This window comes from Doryrhamphus excisus, linkage group LG9 (genome assembly GCF_037039965.1).
Source record: "Doryrhamphus excisus strain RoL-2023G ecotype Guam linkage group LG9, RoL_Dexc_Guam_v1.1, whole genome shotgun sequence".
Taxonomy (NCBI): domain Eukaryota; kingdom Metazoa; phylum Chordata; class Actinopteri; order Syngnathiformes; family Syngnathidae; genus Doryrhamphus; species Doryrhamphus excisus.
In genome coordinates this window covers 8,487,668-8,510,786 of record NC_136365.1, presented here as the reverse complement: position 1 = coordinate 8,510,786, position 23,119 = coordinate 8,487,668, and the positions used below count along the sequence as shown (strand labels likewise).

The 23,119-nt window shown below is 42.0% G+C and overlaps 1 protein-coding gene across 2 annotated transcripts in view; it reads left to right on the top strand.

The window, feature by feature from the left end:
* fbxo41 (F-box protein 41) overlaps positions 1 to 23,119 on the top strand; it is a 62,673-nt gene that overhangs the window by 20,041 nt on the left and 19,513 nt on the right. For both annotated transcript variants that reach the window (XR_009129932.2, XM_058073933.2), the window contains exons 2-4: positions 3,138 to 3,240; positions 12,670 to 13,427; positions 13,887 to 14,116. Coding sequence is in view for 1 of the 2 variants with exons in the window: in XM_058073933.2 (XP_057929916.2) it covers positions 12,879 to 13,427; positions 13,887 to 14,116 (779 nt within the window). In the remaining variant the exon portion in view is untranslated. The remainder of the gene's footprint in view (positions 1 to 3,137; positions 3,241 to 12,669; positions 13,428 to 13,886; positions 14,117 to 23,119) is intronic.

Below are 23,119 nucleotides of genomic sequence, written 5' to 3'. Positions count from 1 at the left end.
TGAAGGTAACACATACAGTATCCTGAACATTACAACATATTTATGATTTTTAGTCTGTGGCACTTTTGTTACTGTCTTAATTTTGCATTGTGTGTTAAAGTAGAGGTCAGCTCATTTGCATATCTTCCTCGATTCAATTTGAGTTACATTGTGTGTGGACTATACACAGGTTATGACAGGCCGGAATGTGTTATGCGTCTTCAGGTGTTTGCAAATGAATCCATGAAGTAATAATAATATTGTGTCACTATGTTAAATATGAACCAATGAAATACACTTTAAACTGGTTTGAAAACAAAGCAGCTTAATTTTTGTCCATTATCAATGTGATATACAGTCACACTGAAAACAGTGATGCAATCCCTATTTACAAACGTTTTATTTCGCCCTCTGCTGGCGAGTCTTATACACACTTTGTGCTGATCAGGAAATATCCATATCCTTTTCAATAAATTCCTAGATGACACATTTAAAAAAAAAACAAAAAAAAAACCTTGACCTTTGCTTTTGTGAATGTTCTCAGAAAATAGGCGTGTGGACTAGTGGCCTTGAATGGAATCTACACACTCTCAATTGCATGAATTATTCATTTGCCTTCAATGGTGTACAGTATTTAGCTTTCAGTAGCCTGGCCTAAATGGACTATATTGTTACTAGTTAATGTATTAATGCTAAACATTAAGTACACTTGCACAATGTAATGAAATTCAAGACAAAAACTAAAGAAACTAATGAAAGATAGGCAGATGTTGAGTTTACTTGTATTATTTTCTCCTTATATTTAATATCGTGGTTGTCTGCATCACTGAGAGCTTTCTCATAATTGTATATTTAATTAGATTTTATACCACTCATAAACACCAGTAACCTAAGGAGATGCAGCTGTGACACAAATGTTTCAATGGTTGTTTGCAAGTTAGCCAATAGAGGAGGAGTTATGGTGCTAATTTGGAAGTTGGAATTGGACCCCAAAGCAGAGGCAACAAAATAGTTTATAAAAATGTATTCCTGGTTCTGATATTGTTCTCTGTTACTGATATTTCATTTGCGCAGTGATATTTTCCTTTGTTTTTTTTTCTCTTGTGCGCAAAGCAGCATCAGCTTCCAATAGTGCCTTGATATCATTCTGTAGAACCTTGATATCATTGCATAATCCTATCTATTTTCTTCTTCTTTTTTTTCTTTGGGCTTTTCCCTTCAGGGGTCGCCACAGCAAATCAATCTCCTCCATCCAAAACTGTCTATCTCACATCAACTACCCTCATGTCCTCCTTCATTAGATCCATAAACCTCCTCTTTGGTCTTCCTCTACGCCTCCTACCTGGCAGCTCTAAACGCAGCATCCTTCTACCAATATATTCACTATCTCTCCTCTGGACATGTCCCAACCATCTCAGTCTGGCCTCTCTGACTTTATCTCCAAGGCCTCGAACATGTAATGTCCCTCTGATGCACTCCTTCCTGATCCTATCCATCCTGGTCACTCCCAATAAGAACCTCAACATCCGCATCTCTGCTACCTCCAGTTCTGCTTCCTGTTTTCTTCCATAGGGTTTCTAACCTTCTTAAGATTAGCCCACAAGGCAGCATGATCTTGTAATACCTTGCTATCTTCTTGTAGAGCCTTGGTATCCTTGCTCTGTGCTCTATTTTCCTCTTTAAGGTTTATGACTTCCTCGTGGATTCTACATATTTCATAACTGACATCTAAAATCATGCCTTGTTTGGATTGCAGTTTGCTATTGTGTCACTCTCATTACCTACTTCAAGGTGTGTAAGAACATCAAAATATTGTCGATTTCTGGAACTGATTTTTAATTCACTGTGTCATCCTCCTCACCTGGATTTCCAGAGACAGTATCATTTTGCTTTGTGTTTGATATTGTTGCTAGGCAACCATTTTGAACTTCAGCAGTTAGTCAGTTAGACTGGTTTGCTAGCAGCTGTCAGCAACCCTTGTGTAACTAGTTTATTTCAAGGAATATGCGCCTCTCGCCTGTGTGAGTTAAAGTTGAGGGTGTCAGCAAGTTGTTCTGGTCTTGTGTTCATGTTAGTAGTCAACAGTTCATACAATAAACGCTTTGATAGTTCAAAACTGTGTATTATTACCTCATATAAGTAATTGGATGGCATCAATAAACTGTACCATACCCGGTATATTATTATACTTGGGGCGCCCGGGCTTGGTGGGTGCTTCTTATGGGAGCATTCCGTGTGGCCTCGCAATAATGAGGTAAAGTGATGGTTGGACATCGGGTGTCACGTTGACCACATGTTGGTAACATGTCTGTGGCACGAGGAAGAGGTCTGTTGGATAACAGACCAAACAATCCATCCAAATGTAGGCCCGCCCAGGGATCACACATAATTGTGGCACTCAGGGGCTAGGGGGGTCGGGGCCAGGTGGGTTGACTGGCGGGGTTGGTGGTGTGCTTCAGCAATGTCCTGGGGTTTTGCTGGGGTGTCCGATGTTCCCACTCTTCTTTTGTTGTTTTGTATTATGTAAGATTCTGTGATTATATGTGTGGAAAAATCACTTATTGAATTGGTAACTGCTATGGCGTGGAGAAGGGGTAGGATTTAATAAGCTTTGCTTCTTCCTGCTCCTTTTCAGACATGTGTAGTAATGAGGTGTTGTGTGTATGCATGCATGTGTATATATATATTATGTAGATATGTGTGTATGTATATGTGTATGTATATATATATATAGAGAGAGAGAGATATTGTAAGTGTATTGTATTGTAAGTGTAGATGTGAGAAAGAATAATGTAACATAGTATGCATGTCTGAAATAAATTAAGAAAGAAGAAGAAAAATGGCCCAGCAAAAGTTGTACAACAAAAAAAAAAACTTTGCCCAAACAGGTGGTGAACACGTGATTCACACATGAAAATCATGTGCATTGTTTGGCACTGCCATGTTTGTGTTACATTCATCTGAAAGCTACAGATCTTGCAGCACTCATCTGGATTAATGAGATAGGCCCCCTGTCTGCTTGTGATATTATGTGTGCTAAGCTGTGGGACAGACAGTGCACCTCGCTTTGCACTCCCCTTCCTCGGAGAATGGGAGGGGTGTTTTTTTTTCCCTATCTTTTTTTTTTTTTGCATCTGTTCTCCCTCTCTCCTCTGCAGGCCTGCCGCCGCTCTCTGCTCTGCTGCAGCCTTGTGACGTCACTGAGGGCTGGAGCGCTTCCTTGCTCCGGAGAGGAAAAAATGGGCACAAGATTGTTGCGAGGTGAGTCTTCCATTCTTTCAAAAAAAACTGTATATGCATCATCAGTGTATTTGTGTGTATATGTTACCAGTCATCGCGTTATTGGCGTACTCCCGTACAATCAATATACGTCTTAGCGATGGGGATCTGGAGGAGGAAATCGGGGTTTAAGCATGGCTCTTTCTCCCTCCTCATGAGAGGGTGACAGCTGCGCCGACGTGAATGCACCTGACGCGGGGCCTTTTTGGCCATTTAAGTCGGTTCCCAGCTCCAGAAATGTCATGTGCTATAGTGATTTGGGCTCGTCCACACCCACCTCTTAATATGCAGCCTGTGCCTGCCTGCTTGATCCATGTGCGTGATGATCAATGGGCTCGTGCACGTTTGCATGTCATATTATTTAGCAGTACACATATTTTTACAGACATGCTTTTTGACCAGCATGTATCGTGTGGTACAAAAATATAACCTACAAATGGTATACACACACACACACATATATATATATATATATATATATATATATATATATATACACACACCCAATAATGACCTAGTGGGTGCTGTGCATGAATGCAACCTGACAGCTACAACAAACGTGCACATTCAGTAATAGTGTTGCTCTCATGAGAAGGCTTGATTCTGTCATACTCTGTGCCTCCTCACTTCAAGCCACAAACAGTGCATGGTGCTGGAGTTTGGCGAACTCGTGTGACTACAATGCGTGAGAAATTCGACAGAGAACCTCTGGGTGCTTGCTGTAGTAAAAAAAAGAGACAAACAAAAAAAAGATGCTGTCTACGCTCAGAGATTTGATGTAACATTCTCCAGTTGGGTGAGAGTAAAAACATTTGTGGTTTTTCTTATCTGCACTGCAGCATTATAACTCATGCATGCACACAGTAGCCACACATAAGCAGGCTTTGGACCGGTGTTGTGATTCTTGCAACGTCCAGCATTTGTGAAAAATGGCAGTTCAGACTGGTTATGAATATTTTAGTCTCTAATCTATATCTTTGAATAATCTTGCTGTGCCTGCGTGGGGCCTAAATACAATAAATCTGTGTTTGGATTGTGTTCTCATCGGACTGCAAGGTGATATTGTTTTGTTTACAATTCCATTGATCGGTCAGGGATATAACAGTTTGTCAACCATGGACTGTATGAGTTGATCTCCTGTAAAGTCAAAGCTAACGATTGAAGTGGAGCAACAGAAACTCTCAGCTTCACTGCCTGGCTTGTTGTTGTGTAGGAGCATTTCAAATACTCTTTACACAGAAATCCAGAACAACTGGTGAATCAGAGCCTTTACCCAGAACCTATACAACCCATCCAAGCAGAATATTGCTGCTAATGTGTGCGCTTTCACACAACCACACTACACCCTTTAATCAGATAATTACATGCATGGAAAAGGTAAAATACTTGTTGTTTACTTTCATGAGACCATTGTCTCGTTACTAAATCCCAATAACACCACCTACATTGCTGCAGTCAAAGATGTTTGTCGTCTATGGACGTGGAATGCTAATACTAAAAAAACAATGCCCTTCATAGCATAATTTGTACCATAACTGACTAAGCACAAATGCCTGACTGGCCAGAAATGCATCTGATTGATGTGATCGGGAATGATGGATCGGAATCAGGCTGAAACTTGCTGTAATAGCACAGTTTAACTTACTGCAGAAGGGCGGCACAGCGGTCGAGTGGTTAGCGCGCAGACCTCACAGCTAGGAGACCAGGGTTCAATTCCACCCTCGGCCATCTCTGCGTGGAGTTTACATGTTCTCCCCATGCATGCGTGGGGTACTCCCGGTACTCCGGTTTCCTCCCACATTCCAAAAACGTGCTAGGTTAATTGGCGACTCCAAGTTGTCCATAGGTATGAATGTGAGTGTGAATGGTTGTTTGTCTATATGTGCCCTGTGATTGGCTGGCGACCAGTCCAGGGTGTACCCCGAAGACAGCTGGACGACCCTCGTGAGGAAATGAATAAATGAACTTACTGCAGTTGTGATGTATTTGCATGCAATTGAGAATTTCGTTTTATATTCCTCATTTCCTAGAGGTACGTATTTTTGCAAATCAGTAAAGTCGTCCATTTGAAAACATATTCCAAGACGGATTAGAAGCCTCGTTGGTTGTTGTAGATCTGCTCCTGATCAGGCCCATGATCATTGGTTGACATTTGTGCAAAAAGCATGACTAACATAAGTATAGAGAACGTACCGAGTCTTTTTCTAGTCAGCTATATTGCACATTGCATGGTTTTTAGCAATGTTATTAGCATTGGCATTACCAGTTCAAATTCAACTGAAGTGTTGTCTTTTTCCGGATATTTTTTTTGTTGCATGAATGTATTTCTTGTTTTATGTTGGTCTATCAGATATGATTTAATGTTTTTTATAATCGTGAGAGTTTCATACAATATACAGGTATAGATAATACAGGTTAAATGTATAGCATACATACAACCAACCATGTTTTTTTACACACTTATTCTATTTTGTCCATTGTTCGGCGGCCCCTGAATGCAACGTAATAGTGTGCTGTTAGATGCAAATGTTTGTTTGAGTATGTAAGGTATATCTGTGACAGTCAATCCAGCCTTAAAACATACAGGGAGTTGAAGACAAGTATCCTAATTTATTACCGGAATTACATCAGGCAAGCAGTGTAGATTATGTAGACTTGGGGAAACTCTAGCTGGCTTGCCGTTAGCGATAGCTAAATGCTACATCATGACTCCAATTCCATCTGTTCATTGATCATCTTATCATTAATTAGTGCTGAGTATATATAGACTTTATACTTTAGGTTTGTTTAATACGTGTATGAGGCATAGTTGTCTCATGAGTGAACAATAGCAATTGAAGAGACAAGGTGTCTCTAATATGCTTCAAAACACAAAAGCAACACTATAAGTTGGATTGATGCCTTTAATAAGATTGGTTTTGCCATATTGATTTCTCAAAACAAACAATCCTTCACCTGTCACAGTTCCCAGTTTAATTGTTATTTAGTATAATGCCATATATATATATATATATATATATATATATATATATTAATTCTCTCACAACAACAATAATGACTGTACAGTATATGTGCCCATGCACTGCTGGCTCATGGCCATTCTAATATTGTTGACGGCTGCAATGGTGTTCATTCAAGCATCACTTAGACTGTAGATCAACAATCTGCTTGATGAATGTGGCCTTTGGGTGTGTTAACTTTCCTGACAGTCCAAATATCTGTGTGGAAAAATACTGATACTAATTTGCAAATGTGACTCATGCAACATTTGACTACCCTTCAATATTTAAAAATAAAACTAAATCTAATGGATTGTACTTTGATATTGCACGTCTTTGTCAATGTCACAATAACTTCAATTTCCTGCTCAATGGCTCATCAGCACTCCCTCTTTTCTTTGATCACTGTTATCCATATGTTCTGGCATCAAAAAAGGCCAAAGAAAAAGCAAAACACACTGGCTGTTATCGTAAATATTACTGTGTTTTGGTTTCAGTAGGGGCTGCATGTTGGTCGAGTGATTAGCGCACAAACCACACAACTAGGAGACTGGAGTTCAATCCCACCCTCAGGATTGAACACTGTGTGGAGTTTGCATGTTCTCCCTGTGGTGACTCCAAATTGTCCATAGGTATGAATATGAGTGTGAATGGTTGTTTGTCTATATGTGCCCTGTGATTGGCTGGCCACCAGTCCAGTCCTCTCGCCCGAAGACAGCTGGAATAGGCTCCAGCATCCCCATGACCCTCGTGAGGATAAGCGGTAGAAAATGAATGAAGGGTTTCAGTAGGTGATATAATCAAATAATAATACATAATACATACTAATAACATGCGCAATTTTAATACTGTTGGGAAACTTTTTGCAGTGATTTGGAAGAATGGCCCATGAATATTTTGTACTGTACTGTATATCATATCTTATGTGGGAATACCTCATCCACTTATGACAACAGCCATTATCTGCCTGCTATCCTTTATAGAGGCTGTGCTGTTAATGTAGGTAAAACATTAGAACTGTATTTATTTAAGCCCAAAGACAGCTGGGATAGGCTCCAGCATCCCCACGACCCTCGTGAGGATAAGCGGTAGAAAATGGGGTTTCAGTAGGTGATATAATCAAATAATAATACATAATACATACTAATAACATGTGCAATTTTAATACTGTTGGGAAACTTTTTGCAGTGATTTGGAAGAATGGCCCAGGAATATTTTGTACTGTACTGTATATCATATCTTTTCGTATTTGGGAATACCTCATCCACTTATGACAACAGCCATTATCTGCCTGCTATCATTAATAGAGGCTGTGCTGCTAATGTAGGTAAAACATTAGAACTGTATTTATTTACGCCCAAAGACAGCTGGGATAGGCTCCAGCATACCCCCACGACCCAAGTGAAAATAAGCGGTATAGAAAATGGATGTATTTGTTTACTTTAGGGGAAAGAGTGACATTGCTTCTTATATTGTATCTATAGTTAGTATGTCACGACTATAATCCCGTTTATCATGGTTAATTGGTTCCAGACTTGACAGTGATGAATACATTTTTGTGAAGTAGGATTCCTTATTACAAATTGAATACTTTAGAAAACATGTTTATGACCTTCTAAATACTATTCTTAACTTTATTAGAACCCTCTAAGCATAAACTAGCACCCCTATAGTGACCTTTACACTCATATTACCCAATATAGTAGATGTAATAGAAAACACACCCCTCCCAGAAGAGTACGTATGTTCATTAGGTAAGAGCTAAGTGCCAGTGAAGTGTAGGGACGACTGTTTACAATAGGAAATCCAGTTCGCTCCGTAGTGACCTACTGTGTCCCTCTGTCTTGCCCTTTTCATGTCTGCATGCGAGAACATAGTAGTAATTGTTTCTGTGAACCCTTGTCTGGATCAATAGGAGACAGCGGATGGCTGCCTTGATGGGGGGGGGGCATCAGCTCACATTGGAGGAAGTCATTCAGTCTCACTATTCCCATCTTCTTCCTGACCTCAGTGCCGATAATGATTTAGTATCACTGCAGCGAATGAGCTGCTTGGACCATATTGTGTTTGTTCTCATTATGGAGGAACAATGCTTGGAGTTATGTAATAAAAGGTCATTGACATAGTGGTTATTGTCTCTTGTTATATAATTGGCAATGCCATAGATTCTAGCAGCTATCCTTGAGTGATTTTAGGGTAGTCCAGGCAATTACATATTCTGAGTGTTAAACTGAGAGTAAAATAGGATTGGCATGTGTTGCTGAGAGAGCATTTAACCTTAAAACTTAAGTTTGTCACTGTAATATTGGTAAGCTATCATGTAGCTATTGGTTTCAATGGGGGCGGGGGGGGGGGGGTGCGGGGATTGTTGGTGTGGTGCAAGGGGTCTTGGTTTCAGTTTCAAGTTCAGTCTGTGCAGTACAGATAAATAAAGAGATATTAGCAGTTTCTCAATAGTATTTCAGTTGGGGGGGGGACATGAAAACATTCCAGAAAATACAACTGAACAACTGAATTAACCGCTGGTTGCAGGAAACTTCCCGATGTGTTTTTTATGAATGTAGCTGCATCAATTGCATCTAGCAGCTTTATCTACCTCTGCATACGCTTTCAAATATGGATTGTATACCCATATGTTGGTGTGAAACACCAGTGGTATTTGTTCAAGTTCAAGTTTGTTTTCCTTTCCACTTTTTAATCCACTCTAAATCATTAATTCATTAATTTTCTATCGCATAATAACCAATCACAGGGCACATATAGACAAACAACCATTCACACTCACATTCATACCTATGGACAATTTGGAGTCACCAATTAACCTAACATGGTTTTGGAATGTGGGAGGAAACCGGAGTACCCACAGAAAACCCACGCATGCACGGGGAGAACATGCAAACTCCACACAGAGATGACCGAGGGTGGAATTGAACTCGGCTCTCCTAGCTGTGAGGCCTGCGCGCTAACCACTCTTGCACCGTGCTCTAAATCATTCATTCATTCATTAATTCATTCATTCATTCATTTTCTACCGCTTATCCTCACAAGGGTCGCGGGGGTGCTGGAGCCTATCCCAGCTGTCTTCGGGCGAGAGGCGGGGTACACCCTGGACTGATGGCCAGCCAATCACAGGGCACATATAGACAAACAACCATTCACACTCACATTCATACCTATAGACAATTCGGAGTCGCCAATTAACCTAGCATGTTTTTGGAATGTGGGAGGGAAACCGGAGTACCCGGAGAAAACCCATGCATGCACGGCGTGAACACAGTGTTCAATCCTGAGGGTGGGATTGAACTCCAGTCTCCTAGTTGTGTGGTTTGTGCGCTAACCACTCGTCCACCGTGCTCTAAATCATTATTAACATAAAAAAAACAACAACATTTTTTATATATAAAATGAGTTTGCACATTTCAGAAGCCTCTCCCCAATTACTGCCTGCTTCCAATTAGTGGTTTGGTCAAAAACACCCCTGCTATAATTACAGCATTTACAGTAATAACACTAGCGACCTGCTCATTTAGCAATTGAAATGTTGTTGTTGTGTGTTTAATATTTTTTTTAAATGTTCAAGCAATCTTCTTAGGACAAATGGATACTCATCAGTCATTTATATTAACATGCTGGCCACACAGGCCAACATACCAACAGTGTATGTTGACACTTAGTCATCACACATGGTTTTGATTTCCCCTTGGTTGCCAGGTGAGAAGCCCCAGGTTGTGAGCTTGTCATGGGGCTCCCATTGCGTTCACAGGGCTAACACACTTTGACATGCTCATGCAGGAGCCTACAGGCCATTGGGAGCTCTTAGTGTCCGTACAGTGTGGGAACATGTCAGGGCTGTGAAGGCTTCTTGTCCTTGTCAACTACGTTGGCATACTTGAGCTCTTAAATGGAACCTTTAACTTCAAGGCCAGGATGTGCCATGCATGCTATTCTCTTTTTGTGTACTTGCTTTTTACATGTATATTTTCTGTTGGCATGGACTGTGAAGATATTGCAGGAGAACAGTGAAAAGAGCCCCATTTTTGAAGTGTGGGCTGATGCTCGTGTCACACCTCTAACAAGAAGTCTTGGCACCTTTATGCACAGTAGCGCATTGCTGGTTTGACTATGATACTGAAATATCTCTGGATAACAAAGGTTTTCCATGGGCATGTCCAAGCAAAGCAAATAAAAATGTATCATATCTGAGTGAAAATGGTAGAAGGTGGCCAATAGATAAATAAATAGCATCTAGGTATCATCTAATAACACCCGATTCAGATTAATGATTAATATGTTCTTTATCTGCTGAATGAATGCAGTAATTCTACTTTTTTTTTAAAATGGGAAATATCGCATCGTTCAGCAACAGCTCAGTTTTCTCTGCATGAGAATTCTCTCAGGCGTTGAAGCTCAGAACACTGCCTTGTTTTTAACTGTCTGTTTATGCTTGACGAAGGTGAAATCTCTTGGCACTGTTTGCTGCCTGTTAGAAAAACAGACTCAAGGCTGTCTGTTGTGCTACTCAAGTCTTAACGCTCAAAAAAAGGTTATGTTTGTTTGCTAGGATTACACAAAGTCTACTTGATCACCTTTGGTGGGACATTGGTCAATGGAAGAAGAAACATTTCAATGTTGGTGCAGATCTGGATAAACAAATAACATTTTCTTTATATTTTATACAGTCATGGCCAAATCAAGATTGGTAGATTTCTGAGAATCCTTGTAGTTGTGAGGTAAATTTGGCACCCAAGTCTTTCTCAAAATCAAAGATTAGATCAATCATTGTGTGTAATACATAATATCGGTCACACCCATTTACTAACAGTACCGCTCCGTGAATAAGACAGTATTCATTACCTTCGAAAAAAAGGCTGAAAAAAGTAATTTTATATTTGTGTCTGTCTGGAGACATATACATGCAAATTTACAGATTTAGACAAACAATTAGGTCGGAGCTTTTCTTCCTGTCACTCACAGACAGCTATAGCTGCAATGGAGACCAACAAAAGTGTCTCAAAGATTGGGAAGGTTTTCTTGACTGGTCAAAAAAAATGTTGTCTTATATTAAGAATAATCTTATATTTGGATCAGTTTAGATCATAATCATTTACAAGTATTAGTCTTTTTTATTTTACTATAGTCTTTTAGGATTTCTCAGTGTTGTCATATTACAGCATGTGGCTACCAAGCGGCTCCATTTCCTTCCATTTTCCTGTCTCATTTAAAGACTCACTTTGGATTTCTTGAAACAGATGGGAACACCAACTGCCCTCGGAGCAACGCTTGTGAAATACTCCTGTTTTAATAAGTGGGCACAGCCTGCTCATACATTCCCTGTTGTAGCCTCACCAGACTACAAAATTTATCTCATTCATGACTTCTTTGCATTTTCTATTGATGAACCCCTTGCTGAGAAACAACCTGCATGATTGTAACAGAAAGTGGACATCTTATCTAACTTGACATGCAACCAATGTAGCAAAATGGGAGTTTTAAAGCATAAAAACATTTAAAAAATGAATGAATACGCATCTTTTTAGCATTTTTATCAAAATGTTTGAGTCATCTTAAAACTCGGATTATAGTAGTAGAATGGAAATATGGAATGGAAATCTTTTTTTAGATCTTCAAAAAGACACAATACTGCAATGAGAGTCAATAGTGTTTAATTTTAGGACTGAAGGGAAGAGTAGCAAGAGTAGGCCAACAGAAGTCTTTTTCAAAAAGGTGCCCTAATTCCTACACGCCAAGGGAGCGTACAGTCATATGAGCCAGCTGAATGCTGAGAAGTGTATGGATGAACTCTTACAGTAGGATTGTCAGCTTGACTTGTGGCTTGTCGGTATGTTCATTTTAGTTTATTGTTAAAAGGCAAGATGGTTTTCACCGCAATGCACATTGCCATTTATTGCAATTTCCTGTTTTGTTCACTTTGCAGAAAAGCCCCCTTGCTGCACTGTTGTCTGACAAATAAGCAACTTTCTTACTTTTGATTCTAATGACTCGTTCTGATATCATTGTCAATTCATTTTGTAGAACAAATAACAACAACAGTGAGGAAGACTCGGCCGACTCCTTATTCAATAAACAATAGCTTTGAGTGCATTGACATTTGACTTGACCGAATAGTCAATGCTTGATTAGAGGGATTTTGATTAGAGAACCCTCTTCAAGTTGAGGAAAGCTTACTGGTGCTCACAGGCACTCTCAATAATGGATCCATTTCCTGTTGCACATGCATGTTGTGCACTGAGTACTTGATAACAGAAGAATGCATCACTGAAGCACTGGTTTCATATTTCTTGACCTATTAACTTACTGGTCAATAACCGTTCTAGTTATTACCTAGTATTGTTGGATGACAACCAAAATGTTGCTAATATTACATGCTCAATTGTTTATGTTTGTGTTTTAGGCCCTGGACTGACAAATGATGGCTTGCAAAGACAAAGTGAAAGTCGCCCCGTCTATTGTACGGAAGATCTGACTCCGTACTGCTGACCAGCCCAAACTGTCACTGCAACCATGAGAAGACCTAATGGGTACTTGACCTTTGGACCCCACTGGCGCCACAATAAGGTCGCGTGAGCGCCCCCCCTCTCCCTGCGGCAGTTACTGCACGGAATGGCCTCTCTGGACCTTCCATACCGCTGTCCTCGCTGTGGGGAGCACAAGCGCTTCCGAAGCCTGTCGTCGTTGCGTGCCCACCTGGAGTACAACCACACATATGAGACCCTATACGTTCTCTCTAAGTCCAACAGTGTTTGTGACGCCGCCGCTCTGCTACCCCTAGTAACGGAGGGTGCCCTACTCTCACCTCCAAATAACAACGACCCCTTTGAGCCTTTGCAGCCGTCTGCTTTAAAAGAGCGCCACTTCCCTTGTCGCGAGCTTCCTTGTGTAGATGACCTGAGTTTGACGCCGGCTAGCTCCAACACGTCTGCCAGGTATATCCCCAATGTCGAGTTTCCTCTGGGGGAGATTTTGATGAAGACAGCTATGACATCCACAGACCCCAGTCCTTATGGGAATCCCAGTACAGCTGTAGCTGTAGCAGCCAATGTTGCTGCCAGTGCAGTGGAGGCAGCTTATGAAGAAGGCCTGGCCAGGTTGAAGGCACGGGCGTTTGAACGTCTTGAGCTGGATGAAAGGATGGAGAAGCTGTCTGAAGAGGTGAGAGATCATGGTTACAATTGTGTCAACTGAACCATGTATCGTCAAACCTTGTTTTTCATACGCCCCAGTTTTTGTCCATCCATCTATTTTCTACCGCTTATCCTCAAGAGGGCCGCGGGTATGCTGGAGCCTACCCCAGCTGTCTTCAGGCAAGAGGCGGGGTACACCCTGGACTGGTCGCCAGCCAATCAAAGGGCACATAAAACAACCATTCACACTCACATTCATACCTATGGACAATTAACCTAACGTGCATGTTAGGTTAATTGGTTAAGTGTCCATAAGTATGTGCCTCGGATAAGCGGCATAGAAAATAGATAGATCGATAGAAAATTGACAGCAAGGAAGCAATATCTAATGCAGATATTTCAACCTCACACAGCAATTCAACATTGTTTCAAGAGAAGATTGTCCAACTGATTTGATTTAACAATGCTTCTCCAACTCCTTTTGTAGGTGGAGCAAAAAATAGCGGCCCGTGTAGGCCGTCTTCAGGCCGAGCTGGAGAGGAAGAGCTCTGAGCTGGAACGGGCCAAGCAGGAGAGTGAGAGGCTCAGCCAGGAGAAACAAGACCTGGAGGACAAGGCCTTAGAGCTTTCTCGGCAGGTGGACGTTTCTGTGGAAATGCTCGCCAACCTAAAACAGGACCTGGTGAACAAGGAGGCCGAGCTCAGCCACAAGCAGCAGTAAGTGAAAGGCTTCAGCTTGTTCCGCAAACATGGTGTAGCTACCCCTCTGCTAACACTTAAGAAACAGGAACAGTGCACTTTGGTTTGTTGTCATCATTCTCTTCATGGCTTTGCCATATTTTTTAGAGGAGACTTATTATGCTCATTTTTCGACCCTTTGTATTGAGTCATGGTCTCCTATAGAGCAGCTACACAAAATAACGGTCTATTTTAATTTATTCCACCCACGGCCCGCCTCCGGGCATGACCACTAGGCTATGATTGGTCACACGCCCAAAGTGCTTCCTAACTATGAACCATATAAGGAAGTCCGCCCCTCTGTGACATCACAAAGGGGAAGTTTTACCACGCCTTTTGAAACCGAGCATTTTTAGCCATCCCAAACTTCTTTCAGGGCTCACTTCCAAATGCGCTAACCTCATTATCTGAAACTTTGGCATTGTTTAACATGAGAATAGAACATTCTAACTACATTTTTAGGTCTGAAAAGTGGAAAAGCATAATAGGTCCCCTTTAACTTGACAATACAGGCACAAAATGAGCTATAGCATAAATGAGGGGGTTGAGTTCTCCCAGACCACCTAGACATTCCCACACAGTGAACAGTTTCCTTAAAGGAAAACTGCACTTTTTTAACATTTTGCCCGTTATTCACAATGTGAACATGAACGCATATTTCTGTCCCTTTTCTGTGCATTATAGCAAGAGAAAACAGGTTAATATGCGCTAACTAACAATGCACATCATGGGAAGTACCTACTTTGGACGCTAAAGCCCTAACCAAAAAAAAAACCCTAAACAGTGTACCATTTACATAACTAACTTGTATATTAACGAAGCTACTTGGACTGCTATAAACATTTTTCATCAGAAGACTGGATTACCATTCTTGGGCTGGAAGACACAGCCATCCCAGTGAGAGCGGACTTAGTTGGTACCATCGATGTTTTTATTTTGCTGTTGTTGATGGAAGTCACATTAGATACGTACTATATGGGCTCTATGAAATCAACACGCCTAGGAAAATGGTTTGGGTAATGTTTTGAATCATCAAAATACGGCAAGGTACTGTTATAGTGTTACATAAATGTGATCATCAATGTGTGATCACAGCAGGTATATAAAACTATATAATGTTGTTAAAGGTTTTTTTTGTGAGTTTTGTAGTTAAAATACTTGCGTCCTAATGACATGCCTTGTAAGCTATCTCATACTAGCTTGTGGTCTCTTGTTAAAATTCACAGAAAATGGAAATAAATATGTGTTGTGGATAAGATTGTGGATGAAAGAAAGTGCAGTTTTCCTTTAAAGGCCACTTGAAGAGTGTAGATTGGAAGAGTGTAGCCCAAGAGTGGGACAGGACACAAACATTAGCAACACTAGCATAGCTATGTGAGCTACTGTGGCCCTTTAAGGCTGGCCCTTTAAAGATGGCCCTTTAAAGCTGGCCCTTTAAGCTGGCCCTTTAAGGCTGGCCCTCTAAGGCTGGAGCTTTAAGGCTGACCCTTTAAGGCTGGCCCTTTAAGCTGGCCCTTTAAGGCTGGCCCTTTAAGGCTGGCCCTCTAAGACTGGAGCTTTAAGGCTGGCCCTTTAAGGCTGGCCCTTTAAGCTGGCCCTTTAAGGCTGGCCCTTTAAGGCTGGCCCTTTGAAGATGGCCCTTTAAGGCTGGCCCTTTAAGGCTGGCCCTTTAAGCTGGCCCTTTAAGGCTGGCCCTTTAAGGCTGGCCCTTAAGGCTGGCCCTTTGAAGATGGCCCTTTAAGGCTGGCCCTCTAAGGCTGGCACTTTAAGGCTGGCACATTTTAACAGCGACATCATGCTAGGTTAACGTCTGTAGACGACTGATAGCCGCTAGTTGGCAGAGCTCCAGGTGTTATTTTAAGATGTGTAGAGAAGCCTACCTTTTTAATTTTGTTGTTTTTTTACAAAGCTGTCCTCTTCAGAGTGGTGGGTATATACACGGGGTGGGCTCATCTACGGGTGGGTCAGAGGCGGTATCATGTCTATGAGGTTAAAATATCTTTAAAAAAAAAACCTTTAAACACATTCCATATCTGCTGACTTGTACCTGTTGTATCCAGCAAGCAGATGTGTCTCCATATGGACCAGCAACCTTCAGGGCATTTTCAGTTGCACACGCTGAATAAAGAGTAGGCAGATGGGTCAGCAATAAAACACTATATGGAAAAACATATCGGAACACAGTTCTTAATCAACAAATTAATCAAACATCTTAACTATTTATCTTACTAAGACATTTTGGACAATTGTGTAGGGAACAGTTTAGGGAAGGTTTTTTCTGTTCCAGCATCGCTGTGCCTCGTTGCACAAAGCAATATCCATAACATCATGCTTGGATGTGTCTGATGTATAAGAGGAAGTCCATCAAACCCTTGTCATTAACTACAACAAAGATATGAGCTAGGTCATCTCTCAGGTCAAACATCAGTGATGACTCAGACCTCACAAATGGATTCCGTACAAAGCAGTGGACCTTGGGAAAGCACATCCCAAAAAATATGGGGGTAGAGGGTAATTTCATCGATGTATGACCTCAAATTTGGAAGCAATTTTAAAGGTAACCCCCACCAAAAACTTTCTGGTTCAAAAATTCCTCAACATCAAAGAAGGAAGTGGGCCGTACATTTGATGTAGGCGTACCTTGTCAAAGGTTATTTCCAGAAGAGTAAGATGTTCAATTTGGGGAACAACTCCATCTTTTTTTTACATGCTGACTTCTTGTAGGTGTAATATCCTGGTGACCCTCTCATAGCATCATGCAAGACAACCCCCACTTTATTCATCTGCTTCACAAACTGACTAAAATGGCATATTCCGTAAATAGAAGGCGTTTTTGGACACCAATCACAGTGTGGTGATGAAAGTTATTACTGGGCGGGAATCTGATAAGCATGCTGGAAGTTCTCCACAACATGGCAGTGGATGGCCAATTTTAAGTTGTTGTTTTTTACTGAAATACATCCCAGTAGCTTTTATTATGTTGCCCACATTGTGAAACTATTTCATGCCAGGACTATCTATTACTTGATGGAATACTAGTGTTACCGCTGTCATGTGATGTAATTAATTAAGGGCTCATTTTAAAACGTATGCATTCACTGGACACTTCATTAGGCACACCTGCACAATTTAAAGATATTCAATATAAACACTAATTTACAAAGATGGCAAGTTAGTAGGACTATTGCATATTCAAAAGTACACAGCAGCTCAAAAATGGAAAAAGAGCATCACAGTCGGTGCACATTCTTTGTCAGTGACTAAGCATTCTTTAAAGGACACAGAGCCTTTTTGAGTGTCTATACGTCAAAAGTAATGACTGAACTACATTCAATTTTGTGGCAACATTGTGTTGAACATCAGAGGTCACAAATGGTGAAAATGTGAGTTGCTATGCAACAACAGGACACTCCTCCAAATGGCTGCAAGCAGTGGTATGCATAAAAATGTGACACAGGTTGGACCGATGAATTATTCTCCACTCCAAGTAGTGTAAATGATAATGAAAGCAGGGTTCGCTTTAGGTCAGTGTGTTGCTAAGTATCTTAGCACACAGTTTAGTTTGCAGCATATGCTAAACACATTGGAACAATCCAGGGAAAATACATCATGTTGCTGTGTGGATGTCGAAATGGAATTATGAGCTAGAGCCTTCCACACACACACATTCATAGGAGGACTTGTTTTTTTCCTCCAGTCTCTCCCTTTCTACCAATATCATAAAAAATGTTTCAACATCATGAGTTAATGCGAAGAGAAACAAAGAGCTAAACAAGGAGCTTGCTTCATTAACAACAATGTCTGACAGAGGAGAATTGAATACATTTGCAAGACATCTGTAGGCTATTTAATGAAAATAAATGGACGGGAAGAAAAAAGAATGTGCTTTTTCATAAATTACTTATATGGATATATATGAGCAAGCTTTTATGTTAAAACCTTTGATACATTTCTGGTTGGACATATTTCCTTTTTCACTGTGTGTAATGCTTTCATACAATGCACATTTGTCAACATTACTGTGCATTTGTGTGCGTAGTATGATTTTGTATAAAACTAATAAGGTAAGAAGTTTTCTGCTTCTTCCTACTACTTTTCAGACCTGTTAAATTATGCATTGATTGAAGCATTCAATGTAACTTGTATGCATCATCAAAATTAAATCATACTACGGTTTCTTCCACATTCCAAAAACATGCTAGGTTAATTGGCGACTCTAAATTGTCCATAGGTATGAATGTGAGTGTGAATGGTTGTTTGTCTATATGTGCCCTGTGATTGGCTGGCGACCAGTCCAGGGTGTATCCCGCCTCTCACCCGAAGACAGCTTGGATAGGCTCCAGCTAGTGAGGATAAGCGGCATAGAGAACAGATGGATGCCACTGGATGCATTTCATGAATAAACACCATTTGTGCACAATAAGACAAATACAGTCATTCCTCGTTTATGGGTTCCAGGCCTGATTGCAATAAGTGAATTTCTGTGAAGTAGGATTCAATATTAAGTGGAATATTTAGAGCATAGAAAACTTGTTTATGACTTTCTAAACATGATATTTACCATTATTAGAGCCCAGTATGCATAAAATAACAACCCTATAGTCTTCTTTACACTTCTTTACACTGGTCTGTACAATCTTTGAAACAAAGAAGAAACTATCTTTTCCTGGCTAATTTTGGGGTGCTGATTTCGAATATGATGTCAGTTATTTTTCGTTCTTTATTTTTGGTCATTTTATTCCATACAGCATGCCAAAAAAGCAACAAAAAAAACAATTTCTTGCTGAAACTGCTCAATTTGCATTGACTCACTGGTTCACTGCGAGCAGGAGTGGAGTTGTCCAAAGGCAAGAATTCACCAAGACTTAAAAGTCATGGGAAAGGGTATCAGGGAAAAATGCTGAACACTCCTGTAAATGTAAAACAGAAGGAAGCTGTTACCATAAAATTATTCTTCAAGTAATTGTATTTCCTGTGCTTAATTTATGCCATATCCATCACTTAGTACCTGATTTTTTCTTCACAGCTTCACATTAATTAATGCATTTCAGTGTGCACATCACATGTTCTAAAAAACGTGACCTGTTATGACAAACCAATGTAATTTTTGGAAATCAGTGACCTGATGATTCATAGATCATGACCAATAGTCAACTAAAATAACATGTTCTTCTACGATCAACAATTTGGAATGCTGCACATTTCCAAGTGGCACAAACATCTGTATATTAACAAATTAAAGTACAAAATATGAAACTGTGGGCTAGTACAATATGTGAGATTATAAACTGGGTATAGCTGGGCAGGCTATTGATACCATACCACCGGTCGCTTCTTATCATTATTTTCTGACATGTTTAGACAGCTTTATTAAATATCCCCTACATATATAGCATATTGTAAATTTCCCCACTGAGGGACGAATAAAGGTATATCTAATCATATTAAAATATACGTAGCTGTATTGTACAGAGCAGCCAGGTCAAAAACACATGTATTGCTTTCCTTTACATTGCAATAAGTTAAATTTTTAATGTACTGTTATGATCCCACTTTTGCCATCGCTGCTATTTGTCCATCTGTGGGGTAAAAAAAGCAAAACAAACTTGTTGTATTAATCCTTTTGGTGTTCACTGCGCTGACTCACTCAAGATATTGCTGATCAAGCTTTGTCCCACTTTTTATATGTTTGAAATATGTTCCCTCCAATACGTTCCAAACTACGCAAACCTTCAGGCTTTGTGAGTTTGGAGGTTCCACTGTAGTGTCTTTGATTAATGTGTAGCTAATATAGTGCTGTCAATTTTGTACAATTTCTGCTAAACTGTGATTTCTTCTTTTTTTGCCACACTTAAATGTTTCAGATCATCAAACAAAATTAAATGACAACACAACTGAACACAAAATGCAGTTTTTAAATTACTTTTTATTATTATAAATAAATCCAGTGTGAAAAAGTGATTCCCCCAAACCCCACAGAAATTTTTAAAGTTTTGGGACTCCAGCCAACGACAGTGAGAGCCATTCCCCCAAATACTCTTTGGCCTGACAAGGCAAAAGTTGAACTTTTTGGAAGGTGTTCCATTACATCTGGCATAAAAGTAACACCATATTTCAGAAAAAGAACTTCAGTCAACAGTAAAATATGGTGGTGGTAGTGTGATGGTCTGGGGTTGTTTTGCTGCTTCAAGGCCTGGAAGACTCGCTGTGATAAATGGAACCATGAATTCTGCTGTGTGTTGGTGACCTCACGCTGAAACCACCTTGGGTTCAGAAAGACAATTTCTCCCTCAATAGTAAAACATTTCATTTAAAAACTGCATTTTGTGTTCAGTTGTGTGGTCAATGACTAATATTTTAATTTGTTTGGTGATCTGAAAACATTGAAGTGTGACAAACATGCCAAAAAAAAATAAAAAATCAGGAAGGGGGCAAACACACTTTCACACCACTGCACACTGGTCCAGAATCACGAAAAAGTCGATCAAAACTGATCTCTCCGATTTTCGAAAAAAGGGGTATTTTTCCTTTTTTTAGTTCATGAGGAACTGGGGTGTGCTTTTACTTTGGTCCCCGAGCCCCCTGATTAGGAGCAGTGCGCGTTCAAAAGTAAGGTTTTCAGTTTCCTCTTTGTACCGCTTCCCAGCAAGTGAAATGTTGGGCACTTGTGCTCACTAGTGAACGTGCGTGTTTCCAAGTTTTTGTGGTACCTCCAGTCACCCAAGGATGGCAACTGCCCAACCAGGTGGTCGTTTCTCCTTTTGAGCCAATACTGGGAGAATTCCCTTTGGTTTGAATCACATGTTGTCGAGCAGTCATTTAGTGTTTGTTCAATGGGTCATATAATACAGAAGAAGGGCCAAGCACAGACTCAAATCAACATCATGTGATACCTACGACATCACTCTTTACTTGGTTGGAAAAGGTTTTGCCACTTTTTGCAACTTTAGGAGTAAACTGGATTTTCCCGTTTCATATCCACTCCATGAGATGACGTCCCCCACCCGTCGGGGGCTTCTGGAGGCGATGCTGGGAGCCGGTTTCCTGATGTCGGACGCGGCATTGAAAGCTGGTGTCGAGTTCCTGTGTCTCTCGGTTCCTCCTGGACGTGTGCCTGACCGATCCGTCATCCGGGACGTCGTTCTTTATCAACGGAAGATGATACTTCAACGCTGGGATGCTCCAGGAATTCGACGGTCATTCGCAAAGATGCTCAACAAACATGAAGTCTGGCTTCGCGAATCTGTTCCAGTGGCGAGCCTGGAACCTCCAGCTCCCGAGCAGGACAACACGATGGATGGCCGCAGGGGCGGACGACCGTCGCAGATGCCGGCTGCCTTCTCCCTCGTCTCCTCCCCCACCCGGCGCCGCAGCGTGTCCCAGCTCCTCGACCAAGGATTTACCGGCGAGCAGCTGGCGTACGCGTCTCAGATGACTCTGAGGAAGGAGGGGAGGCACACCAAAGCCGACATCATCAAGAAAGTGATGGCAGCAGATGGCCCGGACCCTACAGTGGTGCAGGCATCGTACCGCGCACCCCCTCCATCGCTTCCGAAAATGCTGTCGGCCGACGAAGCTCTCGTGTTGCTCTTCAACACCAACATGACGCGAGCTAGTACGTACCAAGTGGTCCGTGAGACATCGAAGGACCACGTCGCCGACATCTTCCCACCGTACAACTTCGTATTGGATGCCAAGAAACGATGCCATCCGGCTGGAGTTGCTGTCGACGACCGTGGCGCTTCTGTCCCCGTGCAGCAGTTGGTTGACCACACGGCGTCAAGGCTGTGCACGCTCCAGGCGTCGGTCATCCAATCGTCGGCAGCTCAAGGCTCCTTGATCCTGACCTCTAAGTACGGGTTTGACGGTGCTACCGGTCAACAAGTCTACCGCCATCGACAGTCAACGGACGTCGACGACTCTACCATGTTCCTGGCGAGTATGGTCCCTCTGCGGCTCCGGACCGAGGATGGCCGAGTGATCTGGGCAAACCCGAAGCCAAACTCCACTTTCTTCTGTCGTCCGATCAGCTTCATCTTCGAAAAGGAGTCCAGGGAGTTGACCACCTCCACCTACGTCCAACTCAAGCAGGAGGTGGAGTCACTCACGCCGTCAACCGTCCAACTCACCAACGACGCCACCATCTCCGTCCGCCACGACATGGCATTAACCATGATTGACGGCAAGGTCCGCAACGCCATCCAGGACATCCGGTCGCAACAGGTCTGCAGCATCTGCCTGGCCAAGCCTACCGAGGTGAACGATATCGACGGAGTTCTGGTCCGGCCCACTGGAGACCGGACCCAGCACGGAATCTCCACCCTCCACTGCTGGATCCGGTCGATGGAGATGCTCCTTCACATCGCGTACAGACTCCCGTTCTGCGAGTGGCAGGCCCGTGGAGAGGAGAAGCAGCGGATTGTCAAGGAACAGAAGCAGCGGATCAAGACCGAGTTTCGTCAGCGTTTGGGGCTCCTAATCGACCAACCCCTTCCTGGCGGATCTGGAACAACCAACGATGGGAACTCTGCCCGCCGCTTCTTCTTGGAGCACGAAACGTCTGCGGACATTCTGGGCCTTGATTCCACCCTGATCCGCCGCTTCAGCCACCTCCTCCGCGCTGCGTCCTCCAACTTCAACCTCGACGAGGAGCGGTTCGGCGTGTACGCGGTTGAGACGGCCAGGATGTTGGTCAGCCTATATGGGTGGTTCAGGATGCCACAGTCGGTCCACAAGCTCCTGATCCATGCTCCCGCTGTCTCCGCCGGCATGCTCCTTCCCCTGGGGGCGATGTCAGAGGAAGCCCAAGAAGCAAGAAACAAGGACTTCAAGGCCATCCGGGAGCACCATTCGCGCCAGATGTCCCGGGTTCAGTCGAACACCGACCTGTTCCACCGTCTTCTTGAGAGTTCTGACCCCTTGATCAGCCCCCTCCGGATGCGGAAGCTGAAGACTCCGACGAACAAGGCCACGGACCAGTTT